Source organism: Leuciscus leuciscus, assembly GCF_965113295.1.
Source record: "Leuciscus leuciscus genome assembly, chromosome: 20".
Lineage (NCBI taxonomy): Eukaryota > Metazoa > Chordata > Actinopteri > Cypriniformes > Leuciscidae > Leuciscus > Leuciscus leuciscus.
In genome coordinates, this window is record NC_138744.1 from 8636388 (window position 1) to 8661082 (window position 24695).

General features: G+C 35.7%; 1 protein-coding gene across 2 annotated transcripts in view; it reads right to left on the minus strand.

Moving 5' to 3' along the window:
* Positions 1-24695, minus strand: part of tsnare1 (T-SNARE Domain Containing 1) — a 192116-nt gene that overhangs the window by 76312 nt on the left and 91109 nt on the right. For both annotated transcript variants that reach the window (XM_082149365.1, XM_082149364.1), the window contains exons 9-10: positions 11169-11241; positions 673-755 (exon numbers count right to left, since the gene is read on the minus strand). In XM_082149365.1, the coding sequence (XP_082005491.1) occupies positions 673-755; positions 11169-11241 (156 nt within the window). The remainder of the gene's footprint in view (positions 1-672; positions 756-11168; positions 11242-24695) is intronic.

Below are 24695 nucleotides of genomic sequence, written 5' to 3' on the forward strand. Positions count from 1 at the left end.
AACCTGTTGTTGTGATCGAGTAGATTGTTGAAATGGGTCATTTATTTAGTATAAAAATTCCTTTTGTATCTCATAGGTAACAAAATCAAGTTTAACAATTGTTTAAAATTGTTCAACGAGCAATAAAAAGTGGCAACACAAAAAGCTACGTGCTTTGTACTGTACATGTTTAATCATTTATTTATCATTTCAAATGATTCATTTATAATTTCATCTAACAGTGTTTGCAACCACCATGTTCAAGATTATATAGCCAAAACATTGATTTGGTTTCAATGGAATGCATAAACTGATGGCTGATAAAATAAATACTTTGAATGCAAATGAAGTCAATTTGAATAAAAACATCCATTAAATGAGTTAATTATGCATGGCACCAGGATAGACAAAGGTGTAATACACAGCCATTTTGTTTCAACAAGCACAATATTTAATACTTAAACTGAGCAAGTGAAAGAACAATGACAAATTTTCAAATAGGTTTATGGTCTACCCGTCAGGTAATTGGTACAGCATGTTGAAAATCTCACTGTGTGATGTCAACTGAATCTAATAAACAAACCTGTAACAATAATTGTGTTCATAGTTACCGAAAGACTCCTTTTACACACTGTACCAAACTGCTTTTTGTGTGACATAATGCAGTAGCTTTCCAAGAAGTCAATAACATACCTGATAATGACTGGCTTTTGCAAGCTCCTGATTGGCTGAGTCCACGTGTGATGAAGTGGTCTGAATGTAATCTTCAATGCTGTCTGTGAAGAGAAAACAAGCATTAGACTACTATTGTTGTTGTTATCGTGTTTTTTGAGGTACACAATGTTACAATGTGATCAGGTTATTCACACTATATCCAAATGATTTTCAGCCTATATGTGCGCAAAACCTTAAAATTCATAAGAGAATGTGTGACTCACTCATACACAAAAAAAGAATGTCCAAGCATGTGTTGTACCGGAGCACCTTTATTAACATACCCACTCTCTCATTCATGTTCTCTTTCCCAGGGAGAAATGGATTAGAGAGCAAAGTGCCCGATGTTAACGCTGCCAAAAACTAAAGCTGCATTACATTTTGTGGTCTCAATACACCATCATCACAAAAGGCCATGTTGAAAGGAAGAGTTCAGCCAAAAAAAAAGGAAACTTCTGTCATTATTTACTCACCCTCATATTGTTCCAAACCAGCATGCTATTATTTGTTTTTCTGTTGAACACAAAACTAGAGATGCCATACAACAACAACATAATTTACAGTAACCAGGGACAGCCAAAAAGCAACATTTCATTTATTAAATGAAACTATCAAATGAAATACTAATATATAAATTAATCATAATTTTATATAAAAAAAGTAAATATGTTTTTTACATTATTTAAAAACAATAAAAAAGTAGTTTTGAAGCCATACAATAACTTTGCATTTAGATGAAACCGCCCAAAAATGTCATTATTCACTGCATAACCTTGCCAACATTCATATTGAGAACAATAATAAAAAAGGGCATCACATTAAATTACAACTGAAAGCACAATGTGTTGGTGTCAGATGAGAATGTAAATTTTTAGGTGAATTATAAGGTGCTCTTCATCACAGGGATTAGCCTTGCAGGATGCAGTTGTGCCATATGAAATATTAAGATTCAATTCTGCATTGTTTTGGGAAGCATTTACTGCCTTACTGGTCTGTGAAATGAGAGTGTTATTCTAAAAATCTGTGAAAGTACTTTAATGATTATCAGTAGTGTGACCATTTGAAGCATACACAAATAACTGTTGCATGTCTTATAGTACCAAGGCAAGATTAGCTAATATTCTACTTAAGAAACGCATCACAAAAAGACATTTTTCGCAAGAGAATTGTGCTTAGAAATCGGCTGGAAACACACAAAGACTCGGTTATGTCCTTGCTTCCTTGATTCATAGGAAAGTCAGGCAATTATTAACTTTGAATAATCCAAATGAGTCGTCTTGTTTCAATGCGCATGTACGTATACGAGCAAGCGAGAACATTGATTCAAATGCAAAGTCAATTCCCTTCCCAATTAAAAAACAAATGTGCGGTTCACCACACAGGAGAGCAGAACGAAAGCAGAAGCGGGGGAGTTACAGCGGGGTTAAAGCAGGGCAGGCTCAGCTGAGGGGAACACTGTAGACCTCACCTCCGCCTAGCTGGAGGAACTAATGAAGTTTTGTTTATCTTTCTCTGATTTGATTTGGTGCTGGTCTGCGCCGTCTCCGTGAGATGTGGAAAGGGAGGTGAAGGGGGGTTTGCATGGAAAGAATTGTATTTATTTATTCGTCTTTCCATTAGGTGGCCTTTTTTTAAAATGGATTAACAAGAGCTCTAACATGCTATCAACTTGTAATCTTTCATCCCACCTTCCTGACATTCATGTCAACCCCATGTTTTTTTTCTCTTTTTTTTTCTATTTCTGGTAAGAGGTAAATTGAGCTGGGTGGAGAGCAGTCGCTCCATGATATAATTAAACCTGTAGAAGCTGTTGTACCACAACACTGCCCGGCCAAAAATAAAGTTGCTCTCTGGATTTGAATAGGCAAATGCTTAAGAGATTGGATCATTATTGCAGTGATTATTATGTTTTTGCATGTATGCATGTTATATGTTTGGCAACAGTTCTTCTAACCCTAATTGATGGAGAGTGTAGCTTTTCATTTCTTAAACAACCATATAGGAAGACACATCATTGCCATATTCCAGGATGACAAAGCCAAGATTCATCAGGCTCAAACTGTGAAAGAATGGTTGGGAGGGAGCATGAAGAATCATTTTCACACATGAATGGTGTGAAATTCTAGAAATTGTGTCTCTGATTCTAGACCTTAAAATCATTGAAAGCGGGATGTGCTGGAGTAGACTTTACAGAGTGCTTGACTCTTGCATTGTCAATACAAGACCTTGACCAAAACCTTTTGATGGAAATAAATGTTTTTTTTTTGCTTTTGTTTTTGTTTTTTTGCCGGACAGTGTAGTTTCCCATTTAGTTCTTGTTTTTTAAGTTTATGTTCTTGTCACAAGCCCACTCTCCTGAACAACAAGATTCATTGAGTCACAAATGTGAAAAATAGAAAGAATAAGGTTTAGAGTACAGCAGACTGGAACGAACAAACTAAAGTTTACACAAAGCACTATCTGTAAGTGTGTGTGGGCTGCACGTTATTCAGGAAGTGCTCAGTACCTTCTCCGGTGACCAATGTAACCCTCCCAATGTGAACATTTCTTCTATCTCCATCTGAGATTACTGACCTGTCATCTAAAACCAATATATGCACACAGAATCTGGGTGGAAATGAGAAATGGCTCATTTAGAAACACTGAAGGGAGATGACACATCATACGGAGACTTATCAATCAATATTTCAATAGCGAAACTGAAAAGAGGGCTCTGTGCTTGATGAATCATCAGCCATGTCTGCTAAAGATACCCTGCAGGGCAACCAACCTCTTATTAGCGTCACTTGTGTCAAAAAGACATTCTAAATGGAATTTTATCAAAGTTATTGAGCAATTCAGTTCCAAAACTTATAGAGCCGCCTCACTGTTTACAGTCTACACAAGCACTTATCTTCAATAGCAGCGTCCCAACTGAAATGGAACTTTGTAAGTGAATGATTGGAAATGCTTTTCATATAGCAACTCCATAAACTGTCACTTGTGTACGTGGCACAAATGGATCCATACACGAAGCACACAAGAGACTCGACTTGCGCTCATTGATTTCAATAGAGCTTAACAGTGACCGCCCTTTTTTTTCAACAGCCTTGGTTGCAGAAGTACAGTATTCTTTCCATTCATGTTGTCCACAGAAAATATTCCACAATAAAGAGTGTTAAGCCATGAACCAAGTCAAACAGCTCTAAGAGGAAAAACACAATATTACAAAATGATTTCAAGCTAAAAAAAAAATAAAAAATAAAAATAATTCAGACAAATGTACAAAACTAGGTACCTATGTTATGAGTGAATGAATAACATTACATGAAGCATTGTAAATGACACAATTTTAATTAGAAACAAGGAATGGTAAAATTAAGTTGAAATCACACATACTTTTGGATTCTACATCATCATAATGTTTGTCTTTAAATATTTATGCATTATTGTTAAAATGTAGACAGAGTACAGTAATGAATGGGATTTTACTTGTCACTGACGTTACCATAACACTAAGATAATGGCTTGATACCCTACAAAAATACAATACAATCAATCAATCAATTTTGGACTAGATATTTATTTTGTTTCAAAATAAAAAAAAATTCTCAGTAGTAAATAAAAAGTACTTGCCATTTCCAGAGACTGTTTTGAACTTGCCTCACATCAGTATAAAGCCTGAAATGTTGCCAAGGTAACATTTTGCTAAGTAAGCTAGATTTTGGAACAGAAATACAGCGTGCATCTTAAATGTTTAATTCACCAACTAAAATCTAATAAAAAAACAAAAAAAACAACAACAACTGTAGAGATGAAGTGTGTAGCACTGGGATCCAAAAAGGGTACTGTTTGTGCTTTAAACTAGCTGATTCACAGGAAGAGCTGTTAATTCATTTTTTATATGCAGAGTCCTACTCTGTGTAATACAACCTTATCGACCGCCAAACATGGGCAAACAGGCTCTGAAAACATAATACAACAACTGTTGCTTTTTAATTTCCATCATCCTCAATTCATTTAAGAATTACAGGGACACATTTTACAATGACTCTAAATGAACAGGCTTGACGAGCTCTTATCTAGAGACTCCTCAGTTGGTCACTACTAAACACACACAAGTGCACACATTGAATACTCCTGAAAACATTAGGCTATACATAATTAAAGAATCAACCAATTAGAGAGGCACAAAGCTGAGCCGTAAAACAAACAGCCAATTAGGTTGGAACACAATTAAGCATTCGTATAGCAGCAGAATCAAATCACCTCTTTACGGAATGAATAGGCGCACTATGTACACAGACAATCTTAAGCAATGCTTAAGCAGTGAATAAACAGATGCAGTAAGACAGATGTGGCAGTACAAGCACACTTGAGGAAATGTAAACATGGAAGTAACATATGCATATGATACAGTATGAATTAAACAATTAGAACATTTATCCAAAATAGTAACTAACTAGATGAAACAGCAACAGGATTTAGAAAATGTCTGCACATATGCATCATATCAGAACATGTCAGGCTATGTGCCAATGAAGTCATCCTACTTTAATGGTGCGGTCACATTTCAGCTAAATTTTATAGGCAAAATCAGGTAATTTTAATAGGAATCTGCACAGTGGAAAGTTTCACGTGAAGAGAAAAAAGTTCCCCATGCAGATTTCATTCATGTTTAAGTTGGTCAACTGAATTCAACTGAAGTTGACCAACAGAAAGCTGCTTGGTTTGAAAGTGACTTGTGTGAGATGTGTCGTATGCACTGCTATGCTATTGACATAGAATGGGACCACATATCACTATTATAATATTACTACATAATACCTTTACCAATTGTCGATTGGCTCTTTTATTTAGAAGGCGGGACTTACTCAGTCATATTCCGGGTTGCACTTTCTCCCATTCGTAGTAATATGAGTGCACCGTCTTTGTATATCTAAAGTCTTTGATGAATTTTAATACACTTAAATTGCATATTCATAGAACACTGGCGAGTTTTTTCATGGTATACAACAAGGCATAAATAAATGATTATATTTTAATTTAGTCGAGTATTACATTTTAGAGAGAAAAAACAAAACATTATACATGTAATCCCAAATAAACTTCACAAATTAAACATGATTGCATGCAATGAAATTAAGTTGTAACAAACTTTAAGAACTGTGTTGATATTAGCTGATTTTAAATAACTATATTTAAAAAGCAGCCTATAAAAATATAATAAATATATAATAAATATACTAATTTAAAATAGTAAATATATATATTTTTATTTTATTTTTTACCTTTATAGCGTAGTCCTTTTTGTGAGTGAGCATTTGTCATTGGTCAATAGCTCAGCACAGCAACTAGCACAGCATGACTGGTTCATTCAGGTACGTCACGACGTCGCTCTGGCTTTGTCACAGAAGCCCACCTGTCAATAAAGCTGTGCTAAAAGCACAAATCCAAACTTCCAGCACCTTTTTACTGGCCTCATCTGTCCATCTCCCCCTCCTCCTTCAACCACGGCCATCTACAAAGACTTTATTCACATCCACCTCCTAATAAACACCCTGGGTATACATAAAGAGCAATTTAGCCATTTCTATTTCAGGCTCTAATGGACACTTAGGATAACTGACATGTGTCATGCAGGCTTTTGTTCTGGCCTTACTTCATGCACAGATCTGAGGAAGGCCCGTAAACCTCACGACTGGATGCAATTTTTAAACATGCATCAATGAAATGTTTGCGTGTGCATATAAGTGTATACAATCTCATAACCATCAAAAACATGATTAAGAGAGTGTTTTTGCAGGGCATAGTTCCAGGAACATATTACAACCGCTTTTCATCCTTAAGCTGTGGCTTTAAAGAAAAAAAAAGAAAAATCTTTAGGATGTGAACGAATTGCACACATGTCCTAAACCCCCTAATTCAAACCTTGCATGTACTCAGTGTTAAAAAAAAAAGAACGAAAAAGAGTATGAGGGAGTTGAATGGCTTTACTTCCATGAAAACGTTCAGTATATAATCCACTCACATTACATCTGTTTCAAAACCTATTGAGCTGCCTCAATGTAAACCGTCTACATAACCAAAATGGAAACTCATAATTAGTGTTATTTTAGTATCATTCGTAAAGTGTTTGTTAATATTTTGAATTCCATTTGATTATTTTATTTAATTTTTCCATTTTTGTTGTGCGTTTTTGTCACTTTTTCAAGTTTTAGTTTGTTTAGTTTTAGTTATTTAGAACTTCAAACAAAAAACTAAACTTTGGCAACTATAGCTGAAATAAAATAAGCATAAATATATTTTTTTTATGTTAATTTTTTTTAATACAGTAACAAAGCATTTTTCAACTATCTTTACTTTAAGTATTTTTATTTTGGAAAACTTTACTTTACTATACATTCTAACACAATTTAACATTTTGTCACAACTTAATTTTGTCCAATTCATAAAATATATTTAAATGTGTTTACTTCATTCATTTGTGTTCAAACTAGCCTACATGAATATTTGTTAACAACTAACCTGGCAGTGGATCTGTAGTTCCCAGCATGCTTTGCAAGGGACTGCATTGGGAGAGTAAATTCACGGATTAAGTGTTATTGTATGTGTTTTTCAGTAAAGGGGAAAGATGTTGTAGTTTGTGTGAATGTTTAATGTTCAGTTATGTTTAACAATTTTGTGGTTACCATTGTGCTGAAGAGTATTAATTTTACAATGCCGGATAAATCAGGTAATCAGTTATGCTTCAGTAAAACAGTTTGGTTGAATTCAGTCATAATCAGTAATCTTAAATAATTTATTTTATTTCAACAAAAACAGTTATTTTATGTTACAACATGAAGTAAATTTTCTAAGTTGAACTGACAAAAAAAAAAAATACAATTAAAAAATTAAATAAAATTGATTAAGTTCAACTTAATACATTTGTTTAAATGTAGCTAAAATCAATTGTGTGTAACCACTTACGATACATTTTTTAAAATTAAATTCAACTAATCATTTTTTTTTTTGTGTAAAATTTCAATTTTTTTTATTGGAAGAAACTATTTTCAGTATAGAAAATATAAAATATAAATATTAAAACATATATACTTTCCTCTATTAGAACTAAATAAACAGTTATGAATGTATGTGAATGTTTAAAATAATTAAAACACTGATTGAATATTATAATAAACAGACTTCAATGCAATGCATTCTGGTATCACCCATCGAGGATATTTGTGATGTTGTCCTACAGCATGATCAAAATTAGGTACAGTGGCATAATTTTGTGTAAAAGTATTAGGATAGCATTTAAGATATCCAAGAATGTTGCCCATGATAGGCATGGTTTTGGAACAGAACAAATGCATCATCTTTTAAACAAAGTTTGCAGGACAAGAAAAACAGAAAATGGCAAAATATAGTAAATAATAATGCATGTAGCGTAATGAGAAGCCCCAAAGTAGCACAGAATAAAACAAAATATAGTCCACCTACATCCTCAAGTGTCCTTCTAAAGGGCAGAATGACATTAATGGGGGTGGTTTATTGTATACTGTGTGTCCCACTAGAATCTAGCTATTTTGCTAGTCATAACTTGTGATAACCTTCAGCATGTCTGACATCATTTCCCTGTGTAAATGTTAAGTGTCCGTGCGAGGAAGATGTTGGGGACGAGGAAAGTGTCAATATCCCTTTTCTCTTGTGAACTTCTTATTGTGTTACTCCTCCATTTTCTCTCCTTTTCCCATGAGCTGCTGTATATTGTGACCGTGAGAGTGTTAAATAAGAATGAAGACTATGCAAAGCACATCCTCTCCTGAAGGAATCTTAGTGTCTTTTCTCATCTGGCCTGTTGAATGTACAGTACACACAGGATTAATTAAAACAGCCGGAGGAAAGGACAAGGGGACTGGATGGGCACCAATTAGAACAGGAATGGTCATTATCCAACAGAGAAGCCATGGCTAAGGGTCTCTGATCTTATGTAACTATTTCATAATCAACTCTATAAAATCTTTTACATTTGATGTTCTCAAGTGAATGAAATACCAATGTGTGCTCACGCACAGCAATCTGTGATCAACAATATATAGGGGAGAAAAGGAATGAGTGGAACGCACAACAAAATTAGAAAACTATTTAAGGGACATTTAAGTTACAATATGTAAATTGCTGCATTCTATTTAAAAAACAATTAATGAATTTGAATTATTTTTTGTAAAAAATTGGTTTGAATTAATGATTCAATGACTCATATAGACACGTTTCATTACTGGATGAATTAGCGTCTTTTGAATGAATGATTCAATGACAAACAGTCACTTGTCGCCACCTACTGGTGTAATGATTTAACTGATACAATCTATATTTGAAGTGTCAAGTTACCTTTTTAAAGGGTGATTCACTCTATTTTGATTGATAGCATAGACATCAGTGTTTATATACAAACTATAAACTTTTATTCCAGTACTGCTGTGATCATTTGAATTATTGTATGACAGAAATAATGATACTGTGTGGTTGAAAAGACTGTTTGTGAAGCGGTTTCAAACCTATACATGACAACTGCTCTCTCTGGATCAGCGGCAGCGCCAACGCTGTTTCACTGTGATTGTGTCAAAGGTTTAATAGACAGAATCACTGTCATTTAGGAATGAGATTGCATGGGTGTTTGAATCAAGTTTGCATAAATAGTGCAGCTCTACGTACTGTATGACTTTCTTTCCAGTCATATGGTATACTTCAGCACAGAAAAGGCTAAATAAAGTGAAAAGCATTTAAAATAGGATTAAATGTGTGTTTCCAAATGCTCATGGATTACATCATCACTTGTGTGCGGGCCGGGGTCACACACAAGATTTGTGAAAGATCAGTGACACCGTTTTTTTCACTTACAGTAACATTTACCACTAAAGATCCACTGATATCTGGCTGATACAGATAAACTGATAATTACTTTAATATTATGGTTTATATTAACGCTATTTTGTATTATTTCTTTACTATTATTTCTAAATAAATAAAAAAACACTAAAAATGAAAATCTATTGTTTTAAATGCTACAAGTGAATTCTTAAGCATAACAGCATAATGTGAAGTATGACAATGAATATGCATTATGAGATTTGCTAAATCTGCCACTAATTTTGTTAACAAAACAACTCAAGAGAAAATCACTGCTCTTCACTGTAAAACTTCAGTAGCTTAAATAAGAATCAATGCATAATTTATACAGTGAAGTCTATGTACTTTCGTCTATATGTTTTATTTTTTACATTTGTTATTCAATAGGCCTGCACCTACTGTGGCTGAAAAAAATAAAGCACTGTTTATTTAATTTGTTTATTATGTTGTGTATTTGTAATGTGCATCTTTGTTCTTATTTTTAATAACAAAGATTAAATAAATATTTGCATCTTCGCCCACTATGGCCTACATGGTCTGTCTGTTTTATGTTGTTACCTTGTAAGGCTACATTTTTTAAATAGGGAAATTAGTTTGTTTGTCTGTTACTGCTCTGTCACTTGCAAAATGGTAAAAACAACATGAAAAGAGTCGTTATAAAATCATGAATCGTGATTTTCCTGCCATATTGCCCACCCCTAAAAGAGGCTATAGCAGAACCATGTTACAATGCCGCACCTGTGACAAAATGTGTCGAAGTGGGGAGTCAGCTGAAATGAAGGATTCCTGTCCCTTCTACGACAACCTGGATATAATTTTGGGTGCAAGCGCTTGTGCTTGTCTGACAGATGTTGTCGAAGGTGGAAGTGTGCACGTGCAAAACGCACAGAAAGCTGGGATCCGAGTTCTTTTGAGGTTGTGGTGTGAACAACAAAGGGTCTGAGATCACTTCAATGCTGAAGAAGACCAAAAAAAGAACCAGGTTCTCTTTTGAGTCTACTATATTGTGAACACCAAAAGGACTGAGTTTACTTTCGGCTGGTTCCCTTTCTGGTTCACTTTAAGTGAACTGGGTTTGGTTCTTTTAAAATGAACCATGTGAAAACACCTTCAGTTCCTAAATCATGCTCCCCCCGTCTTTCTCTGCCGAATATCTATAAACTGAATCTTTGAGGATCTTCTCTGATCTTAGTCTCCTCTAGAGGCCTTCACTCTGTCTGTCATGTTTTAAGCTAGTGAAGGTGATGTCTTGTTTTCTCCCCTGAAACTTCAGATCAGCACAGCAGGGGATTATGGGGTGGATATCGGGGGGAGGAGTGATTATCAATAAAAGGCCAGACAAACAAGGATGAGTCAATAGACTCTTAACTGGAAACAAAGAGTCACACACACACACACACACACACACACACACACACACACACACACACACACACACACACACACACACACACACACACACACACACACACACACACACACACACACACACACACACACACACACACACACACACACACACACACACACACACACACACACACACACACACACACACACACACACACACACACACACATGCACAAATAAGATCTCACCTATGGTGTCTCCTTGTTCATGCACCATGCTGGCCAAGTCCTTCATAATCTGATTAACGTCCAGCATGTCTCTCTGTAAAAGCAAAACAAATGTTGCAGCTCAGAGGTGAGTCAAGCAAACATCATATAGTGCTCTAAAGAGGTCTTTCATGCAATCTCATGGTTCATGTATTAGTTTGTAATAAATTAAACAACAACAAATGCAACAGAGCGATACAAAAGAAAAGAGGACTTAATGGACATCAATTACACATTATCACACACACAGTAGCTGATGCTTAATAAGTGGCTGTAGATCAGATATAGGTCAATACAATAAAAAGTACATCTCATAATTGTATCTAATAGACTTTCCATCAGTTTTCAAATGTAATGTAAATAAAACCTTGTTTAAAATAAAAACAAAAATTTAACTAAAATACATTCCCATGACTCCCAAACAAACTAATCTCAAATAAATTAAAATTATACCAGTTAGCACATGAACTTGGGCAGCCCTTATACTAAAAGTAAATAAACTGAAACTAGAGCACAAAAAAAAAAAAAACTTGATGATAAATTGAAACTATGAAAACTAAATTAAACTGAAAATACAAACTGAAAATAAAATTGAAATAAATGTAATAGATAATTTGATAAAATATAACTAAAACGATAACAATAAAGATGTACAGACCCTTTCCAAAAAATTTGAATATCATGGAAAAGTTTATTTATTTCCATAATTCCATTCAAAACGTTAAACTCCCATAGATTATAGATGCAGGGCCCACAACTTAAACTATTTCAAGTATTTAGTTGTTTATTTGTACATAATTTGGGCTTCCAGCTCATAAAACCCACGGAAACAGGATTTCAAAAAAATTGAATATTACATGAAATCACACAGTAATTACACAGTAATACTATGGTCATTGAACAAGGTTTTGGTTATTTTGGCAGTGTGGGCAGGTGCAAATCCTGCTGGAAAATGAAGTCAGCACCATAAAGCTTGTCTGCTGAAGGAAGCATGAAGTGCTCTGAAAATGTCCTGGTAGACGGCTGTGTTGAGTGGACAGCACAGTGGACCAACACCAGCCGATGACATGGCTCCCCAAACCAACACAGACTGTGGAAACTTCACACTGGACTTCAAGCATCTTGGATTGTGTGCCTCTCCATTCTTCCTCCAGACTCTGGGACCTTGGTTTCCAAATGAGATGCAAAATTTGCTCTCATCAGAAAAGATGACTTTGGTCCACTGTGCTTTATTAAATCCAGAGTCAACGCAGCCGTCTACCAGGACGTTTTCAGAGCACTTCATGCTTCCTTCATTTTCCAGCAGGATTTGCACCTGCCCACACTGCCAAAATAACCAAAACCTGGTTCAATGACCATGGTATTACTGTATAATTACTGTGTGATTTCATGTAATATTCAAATTTTTTGAAATCCTGTTTTCGTGGGTTTTATGAGCTGAAGCCCAAATTATGTACAAATAAACAACTAAATACTTGAAATCGTTTAAGTTGTGGGCCCTGAATCTATAATCTATGGAAGTTTAATGTTTTGAATGGAATTATGGAAATAAATAAACTTTTCCATGATATTCATATTTTTTGGAAAGGGTCCTGTAGCTCTAAAAATCATTCTAAATATAAAAGAATAGCAGTGTCCACACCACACCCTAACTGTAACGATAATGTGGAGCACAATTTTTATCTTTTAAATACTGTTTGGGAAGATACTTTAAGTCTTTCTGCTCCCATCAAGTCTTTTAAGTCAAAATCTAAATCCAAATCAGAGCCATGGGTTGATCATAGTATACGCTCCTTGAGACAGTTGTGCAGGAAAGCAGAAAGGAAGTGGAAACAAGACAATTTACAGGTCTCGTACGAGATCTGCCTATTGGTATATCAGAATGCAGTTAAGAAAGCGAAGGCTTCCTATTTTACTAAATTGATTGAAAAACATCACCACACCCCAAAAGCACTTTTTCGGTCATTAACTTCATTTTAACTCCCCTATAAACTCTCTTCGCTGCCCGTCTTTGGCACTCTGTGAGGATTTTGCTAGCTACTTTGGCAATAAAGTTTCTAATTTGAGAGCCCAATTTCAAATCTCCGATCAGGAAATACCAACAGAGATGAGTTCACCTACCCTCTGGACCTCTTTCAATCCTGTCTCTGTACATTCTGTAAAGGAAGTAATGTTTCAACTTAAACCTTCCTTTTGTACGTATGACACTTTACTTCCTCGTTATCTGAGACAATTATTTGATACTGTCGGCCCTGGGTTGGTGTCGTTATTTAATAAATCCTTGCTTGAAGGAGCTATACCCTCGAGTTTGAAAATTGCCTCAATTACACCTGTACTAAAGAAACCCTCACTTGATGCCTTTATTTTATCAAACTTTCGTCCTATATCCATTGTGCCGTTCATTTCCAAGGTATTAGAATTTTATTTATTTTTTCAGCTTCAGACCTTCTTAAATGACAATCATATTTTTGAAAAGTTTCAATCAGGGTTTAAATCTCTGGATAGCACAGAAACCGCTCTTACAAGAGTTCTCAATGATATTATATGGGTACAGATTCAGGAGATTCCGTCATTTTAGTAATGTTAGATTTGTCTTCTGCTTTTGATACTGTTGACCATACGATTCTCGTTTCGCGGCTGGAGTCTTACGTTGGCCTAGGGGGCGAGGTCTTAAGCTGGTTCAAATCTTTAACTAATAGACGTTTTTCTGTAAAAATGGGATGTTTCTCCTCTTCCCTCCAAAATGTATCTTGCGGTGTGCCTCAGGGTTCTGTCTTAGCTCCTGTCTTATTCTCCCTATATCTTCTTCCTCTGGGTTCTATTTTTAGGAAACACAATGTCTCATTTCACTGTTATGCTGATGACATGCAGATTTATATGCCTTTGTCTAGGAAAAATAAGAGTGCTCTAGACAGTCTGACAGCGTGTCTTGAGGAGGTAAAACCTTGGCTTGCCAAGAATTTCAGTTTTTGAACTCAGACAAAACAGAAGTTATTGTTTTTAACCCGTCAGAAACCAGGCAAAGACATGATATGGACCTTGGATCTCTAGATCTATCTATCTCTCCCCAGGTAGGCCTACTGAATTTAAGTGTGATGTTTGATAGTTCCCTCAAATTCGATAAGCAAATTAGTGTTGTCATTAGATCTAGCTTTTTCTATCTTCGCTCTATAGCGAAAATCTAATCTTATCTCCCTAAGCGCTCGTTGGAGACTGCGATCCATGCTCATATTACCTCGCGCCAGGACAATTGCAACGCCCTTTATTTTGGTGTATCAAAGTCCCAAACAGCACACTTACAGATTGTTCAAAACGCTGCGGTGAGATTCCTAAAGGGAAAGAGGAAATTTGACCATGCCACCCCCCTTTTGAGATCCCTTCATTGGCTACCGATACATTTTAGAATTGAATATACAATTTGAATACTGGTGTATAAATCTTTAAATGATTTAGCACCTTCTTATCTATCTGACTTACTCCATTTTTATTCTCCCACTAGAAGTCTTAGATCTGAAACGAAACTTCTTCAGATACCTAGAACCCGGCTAAAATCAAGGGGAGATCGAGCATTTGAAGTGGCTGGCCCCACACTGTGGAACAAGCTCCCACTTTATATTAGATCGACTTCCTCTCTGTCTGAGTTCAAGTCATGTCTCAAAACTTATTTATTTTCTGTTGCTTTTAGCTTACAATGATTGTTCCCTTTTAAACTGTTTATTATTATTTGTGTTACTAATTTTTATTAGCTTTATTTTCTATGTGTACAGCACTTTGGTTGGCCAGTGGCCATTTTTAAATTTGCTCTATAAATAAACTGAACTGAACTGAACTGATAATGGCACAGATAAACAATATTTTCAGAATCAATACTGCTTTAAAGAGAACAAGCATTTAAAGTGGCAGACAACAAAACTGCAGCATGCTTAATTAAACAGAACGATATCTTCCTCTGATGTGGACAGTTATATAGTTATCATTATTTGTATCTTTATAGTTATCCTTCTTGGTGTGAACAGGCCTTAGTCTCTGAAATTAGTAGATTCTAACATCAATATTTCAAAATATTCAAATTTATTCAATAGATTAATCAAAATTGATATGAAGAAATATTGATGAATGAAAGTGTGCCATTGTGGCAAAACTCAGACAACTTTTTAAAAACATACAACATGGAGAACAAAACAATTAAAACCAAACCTTTTCCACTATTGCTGTTTCATGTCAAAATGCTTCTACACAGGCCTGAAGCAACATGGGGTTTTCTAAACCCTGAGTCTATCTCCTGCTCACAGGCCTTTTTGTCTCCATACACAATCCCCATGCAAGTGCAGCTGGGTCAGTGGAGCTGAAACCACTGAGCCATTCATCACAGGTGTCTGCAATTGTTTGAGAAACTGGCAGCCATCCTGGCTCTTGGCACAAACCGTTTGGCCGGAGCCAAAATGGCCCCTAGCAAATCACAAATTTTTCTCTCACTGGTCGTCAACACCATTACGGAGCAACATATTTATTTTACCCACCAAGGAGTTAGTGCAATTTAAATTTAGCGTGTAGGACGTGGAGTGTCATTACGTGTGATTAGAAGAGAGGAACTTAAAGGATGGCGAATAAAAAAAACAGCAAGATACACATCAAGTTAGAGCAATCATAAGTTAATTTACGGTAATGTACAGAATAGTAAACAGCACTCCACGGAGCTGCTTCCCCTTTAGGAATTGGGTTTGTAGCTAACAGGCACTGAATCCAGTTTAAATCAAAGCACAAAGTCATATGGGAAAACACAATTCAACACACTGAATAAAGTCTGGGGAGGAGAAAAAAGTCTGATGAAATATGAAGAAATTACAAACTTTACAGTTCTAAAACTTCCAGACAAAATAATCCATCCATCTTTTTTTTTTAAAATAAACTTTTTTATTATTATTTTGAAACAATGTTAAAGTCTTTACTGTCACGGACGGACGGACGGACGGACGGATGGATGGGATGGGACTCACCAACATAAATAAACTAAATCTATGGCTTCAATTCGACTAAGTAAACACGAGTATGTTTAAGTTCCTTTATATATAAAAGAGCGAGACAGTGACATATTGATTTTGAGAGCACTCTGTGTCCTTCTGCCCAGGGGGAGTCTGGGTAGTCCTGGGGGCTGTGGTGTGCCAGTTTACATCATTTATAAGGGTTATAATAAGCACACAGCATTCCAGAGCTCCCGTATGACCCAGAACCCACAGTTATTCTTCATGTTACTCTTCCATGAAGACCCCAGACAGTGGCCCTGTCCCCTGAGACTGTGTGCAGAGGAGGCGGCTCCACAGACCGCCAGTGCCACTTTGAGCAGTCAAGTGGTCAAGATGCGGTTCAGTGCTTTGGGTAACATGAGTCAACTAAGCAGTTGGAAGTTTCACAGCTGTTTCTTCCTGGCCCAGATCAATCGGGGAGATATATCTAAAGAGTCCCGAAACTATGACAACTTATTTTGTGGCTTATGTCCCTGGTTGAACTAAGGGGTAAACACCAGCACCTGGTTACACCAGTAACCAGTAGGAAGTTTATTTTTCTTTCCACACTGGCATTTGTTTTCTTGCTTTAAGCATAAAAAAATTTAAAAAAAGCCACTTAAAGTAAAATGTGATTTCTTTATTCTTTGTTTTAAAAGGGACAATGGACATTAATTAACATGAGCACTCACGTCCATCATGTAAATGTGTCAGATTTAGCCATTCAGGCTAGTTTTCATCTGTAGTCACTGGCAGGTTGATGGTAAAAAATAAAATAAAATAAATAAAGTTGAATTTATTAACAAAAATAGAAATTCTTAGAATGAAATAAGATTCACTACAATGTTGTTGTATATTTCTAAAATATCTTAAGTAATTTTAAGTTAAATGAGTGTTAAATAAAAATGTGTTTTTTTTTTTTTTTTAACTAGCCAAGTTATTGAAGGTGTTTAGATATGTTTTTACCAAAAACAAGATAAATGTATTTTTATAATATACACAGCCTTTCAAAAAAAGTGTTCACCAAGGCTGCATCTATTATCTATTATTTTTTAACGATATCTGTAAATGTCTTTATTGTCACTTTTGATCAATTTAATGCATTTGTGCTGAATAAAAGTATTAATTTATTTTTAAGTTTTACTGTTTTTACTAAATGTTACTGACCCCAATGCTTTGAATGGTATTGTAAAAATATTATTGTTACTATTGAGATGTATGCATGTATGTATTTATTTGTTTATTTATTTACACTATAAATAGTCAAAATCTATAATATTAAAAAGTTCCATCTTTTTAAATTCATTATTAATGACATTGGAAATTTCAATCATTTTCTCACAAACAAGAATTGTGCTTGAATTTCATTTCCAAAACCTAGCCATCTTAATGTTGAACAGCAAAAGACAGTCCAAGAGTCATGTGGATCACATTGATGCTCTTTTCCCTTGTGCTGCGATTAAGTTGCTCATGTCAAACATCATCCTGTTTTTATTTAGAAAACGAAAGATAGAGTCAGAGATAAAGGGACAGAGAGAGAGAGCGGCAACAGGAGTCTGATAGGACTCAAAGGGTCTTCCTTTGTTTCATTAGATACAAAATGTCAGACATCTGCTGCATCTGACACACAGGTCTGCGTTGCACCGCAAACGCACACACACTTCAGCGAGAGCCGCTGACAGGAACCGCAGCAGCCACACAATTAAATGTGTGGACTGATAAGACTATAGATGTCTTGGAAAAAACACACTCCCAAAAAGAAGATGACTGACACTTCTATGAATGCAACATGCCAGGAGCACAGACGGACAAGAGTGAATGTGAGAGTGACTGCAAGCCATCAGAAGGCCTATCTAAGACAAGAAAACACTGAGGAAAGCTCAGAGAGAAAGATATGTGAAGAGCTGTAGTGATGGACTGACTTTACCGCAGGGCAGCTGAGGTTTCCCAGTGAATTGAGAGATTATTTGTGGTTTGTGTCCACTTTAAAAATTGCTGACAGGTGATGGATGGACAAGATGTGTGAAATATTGTGAAATAATCTTATAAAGTCCAATACGACATATTTTATCTCTCAAGTCAAAAGAGAGCCCTCTTGTGTTACTGGTAAAAGATGCACAAACATTATTGCTTTTGCGGTCCCAAAAAATCACCAGCCAATCAAACTTCGTTTTTAATTAAATAAGAAATCATTTTGCAGATTGCTCCTAGCATCACTAAACAAAAGAGCAAATAACTGTTGTTTTCGGACAGGTTTCATGAACAGTATGGCTAAAACAAAAAAAATTAAAGTTTTCGATGAGTGAAATAAAGCTGAAATAAAATAAAATAAAATAAAATATATAAATTAGATGAAAAACTTAAATGTAAAAATCAAATATTAGAAATGTTGACAAGGCAACGAACTTGTACTAAAATGACAACAAAAAAAAACCAAAAAAAAAAAATTATATCGAAATGACATGAATAACAAATGACAAAAGCTCAAGACAAAATTATTCAAACTAAAAGTAAAATGAAAACTAAAAATATAAAAATAACACGGAACACTAATCATGGGGTTTACACCTTTCCACTTTAATTAACCAAAAAATTGCCTACTTGTTGTTATCTCTGCATATTAAGCTCGGATAAAGTAGGGGAAAAGTAAGGAGAAAGTATTTCAACAGTGAAACAAAATGACACACATTACCTTTAAGATACAATATTGGGTTGCAGTGGTTGAAGCTCAGGGCTGGTAATTGAAAGGCAAGGCACTTAACCCCAGGTTGCTCCAGGGGGATTGTCCTGAAATAAGTGTATTTTTAGTCTTTCTGGATAAACACATCTGCTAAATGTCTCCTTTAATTGAAAGCACACTATTATTGCTAAAGCTAACACAATGAGACAGCTCTAAACAAAATAAATGTCTCTTAATAAAGAATATATTGGCTTTGGTCCGAGTTTCTGGTACACTGTGCAGTCCTGGCAGCACCATTGATAAAAGGTGATGATCAAAAAAAAAAAAGCCCCAACAAAATGACTGGGCACAGGCTCAAAATGTTTGTTTTTTTAGGACCTGAAGGCTTCAAATGTCCCTATGATTCTCCTCACAACCCTAATAGTAACCATTATGTAAACACACACAGACACACACACACACACACTCACACACACACACACACACACACACACACACACACACACACACACAATTAAGCAATAACATCCAGGATGTCCTGCGCGTAAGAGAGGTCAGATGTTCAAACGTTCAAATGTATGTGTGTCTCTTGAGTTCCCGTTTGCGTTTGAGTGTAACAGTGTGTCCAAGGTCTTGTTCTTGTTCTGTCTTGTCCACGATGTGCAAATAACATAATGGAAAGAAGTTACACATGGGCAGTCTTATACAAGAACAGTCAAAAGTGAAGTATAGGCAATAAGAAAATATTAAACATGGCCACTTTAAATCATTTATGATTTAGCGCTTCACTTTTGAGGAAAATTTGCTAAGGATGTTTTTTAAAGGATAGTAAATTAATTTATTACAAACAAGTGCATATTTATTCCCTGGAAGCCGGGCTAAATGAATAAACACTGTTATTGCACTCCTGACAGTGAGTCAATCCTGCAGTAACTTCTCAGACATATGCATAATTTTATAATAATATATACATATTTATTAAATAATAACAAGCTAAATTTACCTAACAATATATATTGAACTTATTTCTCATCCCACTGGCAAACCATGTAACCATCCATCCATTTATTAATTTAGCTTTGAATTACTTGCAATGTGTATTCCTAAAAGATTTACCCCTTCACAGGAAATAAGAATGGACCACATCCAGCATGTTTGAAAAAGGAACACATGAAATAAAATAACTTGAGGTGAAATCAAATTCCCTTATATAAAGGTGATAACCTCCTTGCAGTAAATATCACAGTAAAAGGAGCTATGGTCAAGCAACAATGCAGTGTTTTTATGCATTTATAAGAGCTAAAATGTGCCCTGGATGATGCTGACGTTTTGCGCTGGGTGAAGATAATGTGATATAACTACCCTCTGTGTTTCTGATTTCAAGTCCTGAACTAAACGCAGCATGTATCAAAGCTTCCCTGGGGCTAACAACCTGAAATCTCCATATTTAGAAGCTGCCAGCTGGGCATGTGTAACTCCAAGAGTGGGTTAGAAAGTATAACGTGAACTGCAGTGATAGAATGAGAAAAAGAAACCTAGAACAGTCAGTTGGTGGTTGATAGCTTCATAATAGCTTGCGAAAAAGCAGTGTCCGCTCACACTGCTATAGACAATCAGCTCTGAGAGCTCTGACCATCAGAAATAAGTGAGCACCAGTAGAGAAAAAAATACAAATATATGGAACATGATATATATTCAATAGTGTGTCCTTTCTTTTTCACATGACTGTATATGTATATACACATACAGTCATGAGAAAAATAAAGGACACACTATTGAATTCCAGGGTCTTATGTATCAGGACATAAAAATCACCTGGTCCTTGGCAGGTCTTAAAATTTGGTAAACACAACCTCAGATGAACAACACATGGCATCATATTATCATTATATATTTAACAAAAACTAGGCCCAAATGGAAAAGCTATAGGTGAGTCATCCTTACTGCTTCCTTAGGAATTAAGAATGTAAGTAGCAATCAGATGCTGCTAATCAAATGCATTTGATTAATAGATCATCAGCAAGTGTGATCAGTGATCCCCTCTATAAAGCAGACGTTGTGGCAGTTTTCTGGTCTGGAGCATTCAGGTGTGTGTTAACCCAATGCCAAGGAGGAAAGTCATCAACAATGATCATTTAGTAGCAATTGTTGCTGCCCATCAATCTGGGGAGAGTTATACGGCCATTTCCAAACAATATGAAGTCCATTATTCTACAGTAAGGAAGATTATTCACAAATTGAAAACATTCAAAACCATGAATGGATGTCCCAGCAAAGTTCAGCCTAAGGTCAGACAGTGCAATGCTCAGAGAAAATCGCAAAACACCCAATACCAACACCTCAGACTCTACAAGCCTCAATTAACATTTTAAAATGTTAATTGAGGCTTGTAAAGTGTATGGCAGTGCAATTAGAAAAAGATAGGACAAGTGTGGCATGTTTGGAAGGGTTGCCAGAAGAAAGCAGCTTCTCTCTAAAAAGAACATGTTTGGCACGGCTTAGGCTTGCAAACCTCAAGACTTCTGGGACAATGTCCTTTGGACAGATGAGACCAAAGTGGAGATGTTTGGCCATAATGCACAGCGCCAAGTTAGCCTACTAAAGCAAACTAAACACAGTATATAAGCACAAACACCTCATACCAACTGTTCATCACGCTGATGAATGGTTGATGATTTTTGGCTTGTTTTGCCGCCACAGGACCTGGCCACCTTGCAGTCATTGAGTCGACCACAAACTCCTCTGAATACCAAAGTATTATAGAGTCAAATGTGAGGCCATCTGTCAGATAGCTAAAGCTTGGTCGATATTGGGTCATGCAATAGGACAATGATCCCAAGCACACCAGCAAATCTACTACAGAATGGCTGAAAAAGAAAATAATCAAGGTGTTGTACTGGCCCAGTCAAAGTCCAGACCTCAACCTGATTGAAATGCAGTGGCAGGATGAGCTGTGCAAAAACAAATGCCCGCAAACCTCAATGAACTGAAGCAACATTGTGAAAAAGAGTGAGCTAAAATTCCTCAAGAAAGATGCAAGACTGATACTGTCATACAGAAAACACCCTCTTTTTCTATTTTACCCCAGTTCATTTCAAGATTTACTGTCCATCAAGTACAATGCAAATGTGCTGGGAATGATAAACCTTAGTGAAAATGGTGAGGTGAGAATATCATTAAGTTTTGGTGGTACAGGATAAAAGTTGCTCTGGCCTGTGTGGGGAGCTAATGCGTGGGTGAAACACACAAATGAGGCGACGCACTGGAATATCAGATTATGTCTGTATCATAAATCATCACAGATACTGTCATATCCACAACAAGACATAAAAAGACAACATGCCCTGTAAGACAGACAATTCCTCACAGTGGAGGTTCTATTTTTTCAGCATTCTACCTCACAAAGAAAATTGACCAGTCTATGATGCTGCCATGGGTGGAGTTTAATCAACACAAAAATGATACAAAAAGAAACTTGAGGGTTGAAGAGATATGTCTGCATAAACACATTCAAGGCCTGCATACCCAATCTATCTGCTAGACTGAAAATTTATTATCATAAAAAAAGAAAGAAAGATGTGATAATGTTTTTTTTTTTTTAAAACAAACAAACAAAAAAAACAACTGTTGTGAAGAGAGAAAACAATGGAAGTATAAAAATGTACATATGATTTACATAAATACTGTTGAAATATTTTATCTAAAGTAAAATACAGCTAAGTCACCAATATATATGGCAGAATTTTTGGGTGGGGGTTTATCAGTTTTGATACCATAAAAAAATAAATAAAAAAATAAATAAAAAAAAGTGATTTATTAAAGCAACACTATGTAACTTTTCAACCTTCATAAAATATTTCCAAGATCCTTGTGATGGTACATCGACTTATAATAGGTTGAATGACACGTCTGTCATAGCCTGACAGGGTCTGTATCGCTTTTACTGGCACTATGTAACTTCGGTGTTCGGGTAGTAACCAGAGCACAAAAAGAACTACAAAATTTGACTGCTTTACGGCATACGTCACTTCCCCCACCACTTCGTCAAATTTGGACGTGAGAGGCCAGCCAGCGTTTGTTTTCGGCTTTTGTGCGTATGTTTTTGTCATGGGGGTTGTTTACACCTGGCCACTTCATGCATTTTCTCAGATCGGATAGCTATCCGATCGTGAAAAGTCCAGGTTTAAATTCCCTCCGAAACGCATTTGAGACGGATTTGAATCCGATCCCTCAAACCACTTCAGGAGGAGATCTGAGACGCATTCCAGACGAAACTGGACAAGTGTAAATGCATATGGTTTTTGAAACCACATATGTAAATTGTACTCCTCCCAAAAATGCTAAAAAAAAACAACAAAAAAAACATGTGAGAGCGTTGTATATAGGCTATATGTTATATCCAGATATGACGACGCGCTGGAACACGCATCACCGCAGATGAGCAACTGCATCAAGCCAACGTGCAAACTATCGCAAATCAAAGTGAAAGTAAGTCGCAGACGCTTAACACACAATCTTCATCATTAAAAGTAAAGAAACGAAATTATCATGTAAAAACGTTATAATATAATATATTTACGACAGTGCAAGTATTCCACAGCGACTCTAGGGGTCGCTGTTTGACAAAAACACAATTTCTACTTAGTGTGGCTTTAATGCTAATAATAATACTAATAATAATAATAAAAAAAACAAATGCATTCCTTAAATATATTCAAATATTTTACAACTAAATAAATATTGCTTTAAGAGGGACACATGCAAAAACTGCTTTACGACTTTGATTGGCCATTGTTTTCACGCTCTCTGATTGGCCATTGTTTTCACGCTCTCAACAGAAATGTGATTGGCTATAATGCACAGCGCTGCTAAACGTGTTGTAAATAAAAACACAAATATGCAATGGAGCCTTACGGTACTACCAAATACTGCAGAAAGACCTCCTACAGAGAGAAATGTCACTATTTTTACAATGAATTACCGGAAACCACATCTACTACTTTTTACCATAACTTTAACAGAAGACAGCTGGAGAAGAGAACATTTATTCACACAGCAGAGCACTGGTGTGGTAATTCAAATAAATGTAACTATCATTCAAACTAAATAACATAATTCTAAGCAATACTGTTTGACACCCTGACTCCTTTGTGGCATTGTATTAAAGGCTCTGCAGTGTTGAATGGCTATCTCAAGTGCACTGCTTACTTCACTGCCACATCGATGCACTTTTTAAATGCTATATGAAATACATATGCTGCAAATGTGTTAGTCATAATTTGCTTGAAGCACTTGTCATTACTCTAGTCATCCATCCGTCCACCCCTGCTGCACATCTCCTCAGAAGCCCCGTCACCCAAACGGAGCCTACAGCTGTTCTACCTTTCCAAAATGCCAGTCTATCTCTCACTCAAACTCTGAGACCAACCCTGTGTGAATGCCATAACGGCTGCATCAACATTTACTGTCATGTTTGTGGTTTTTTTTTTTTTTGGGCTGTTGTAGAGACTAAATCGTTGAAAAGAAAAATGGTCTGCATACCAAATATATATATATATATATATGTGTGTGTGTGTATATAATTTTTTATAAATATATATATACACAGTAAACACACATGTATTATGTAAACACAAACTTTTATTTTGAATGCGATTAATCTTTAGATATGTATGTGTGTGTGTGTGTGTGTGTGTGTGTGTGTGTGTGTGTGTGTGTGTTCATTATATAATGCTGCATTTACTTGATCAAATAAACAGTAATTTATACAGTATAGGCTACTGTAATTTAAATGTAATTTATTCCTGTGATGGCAAAGCTGAATTT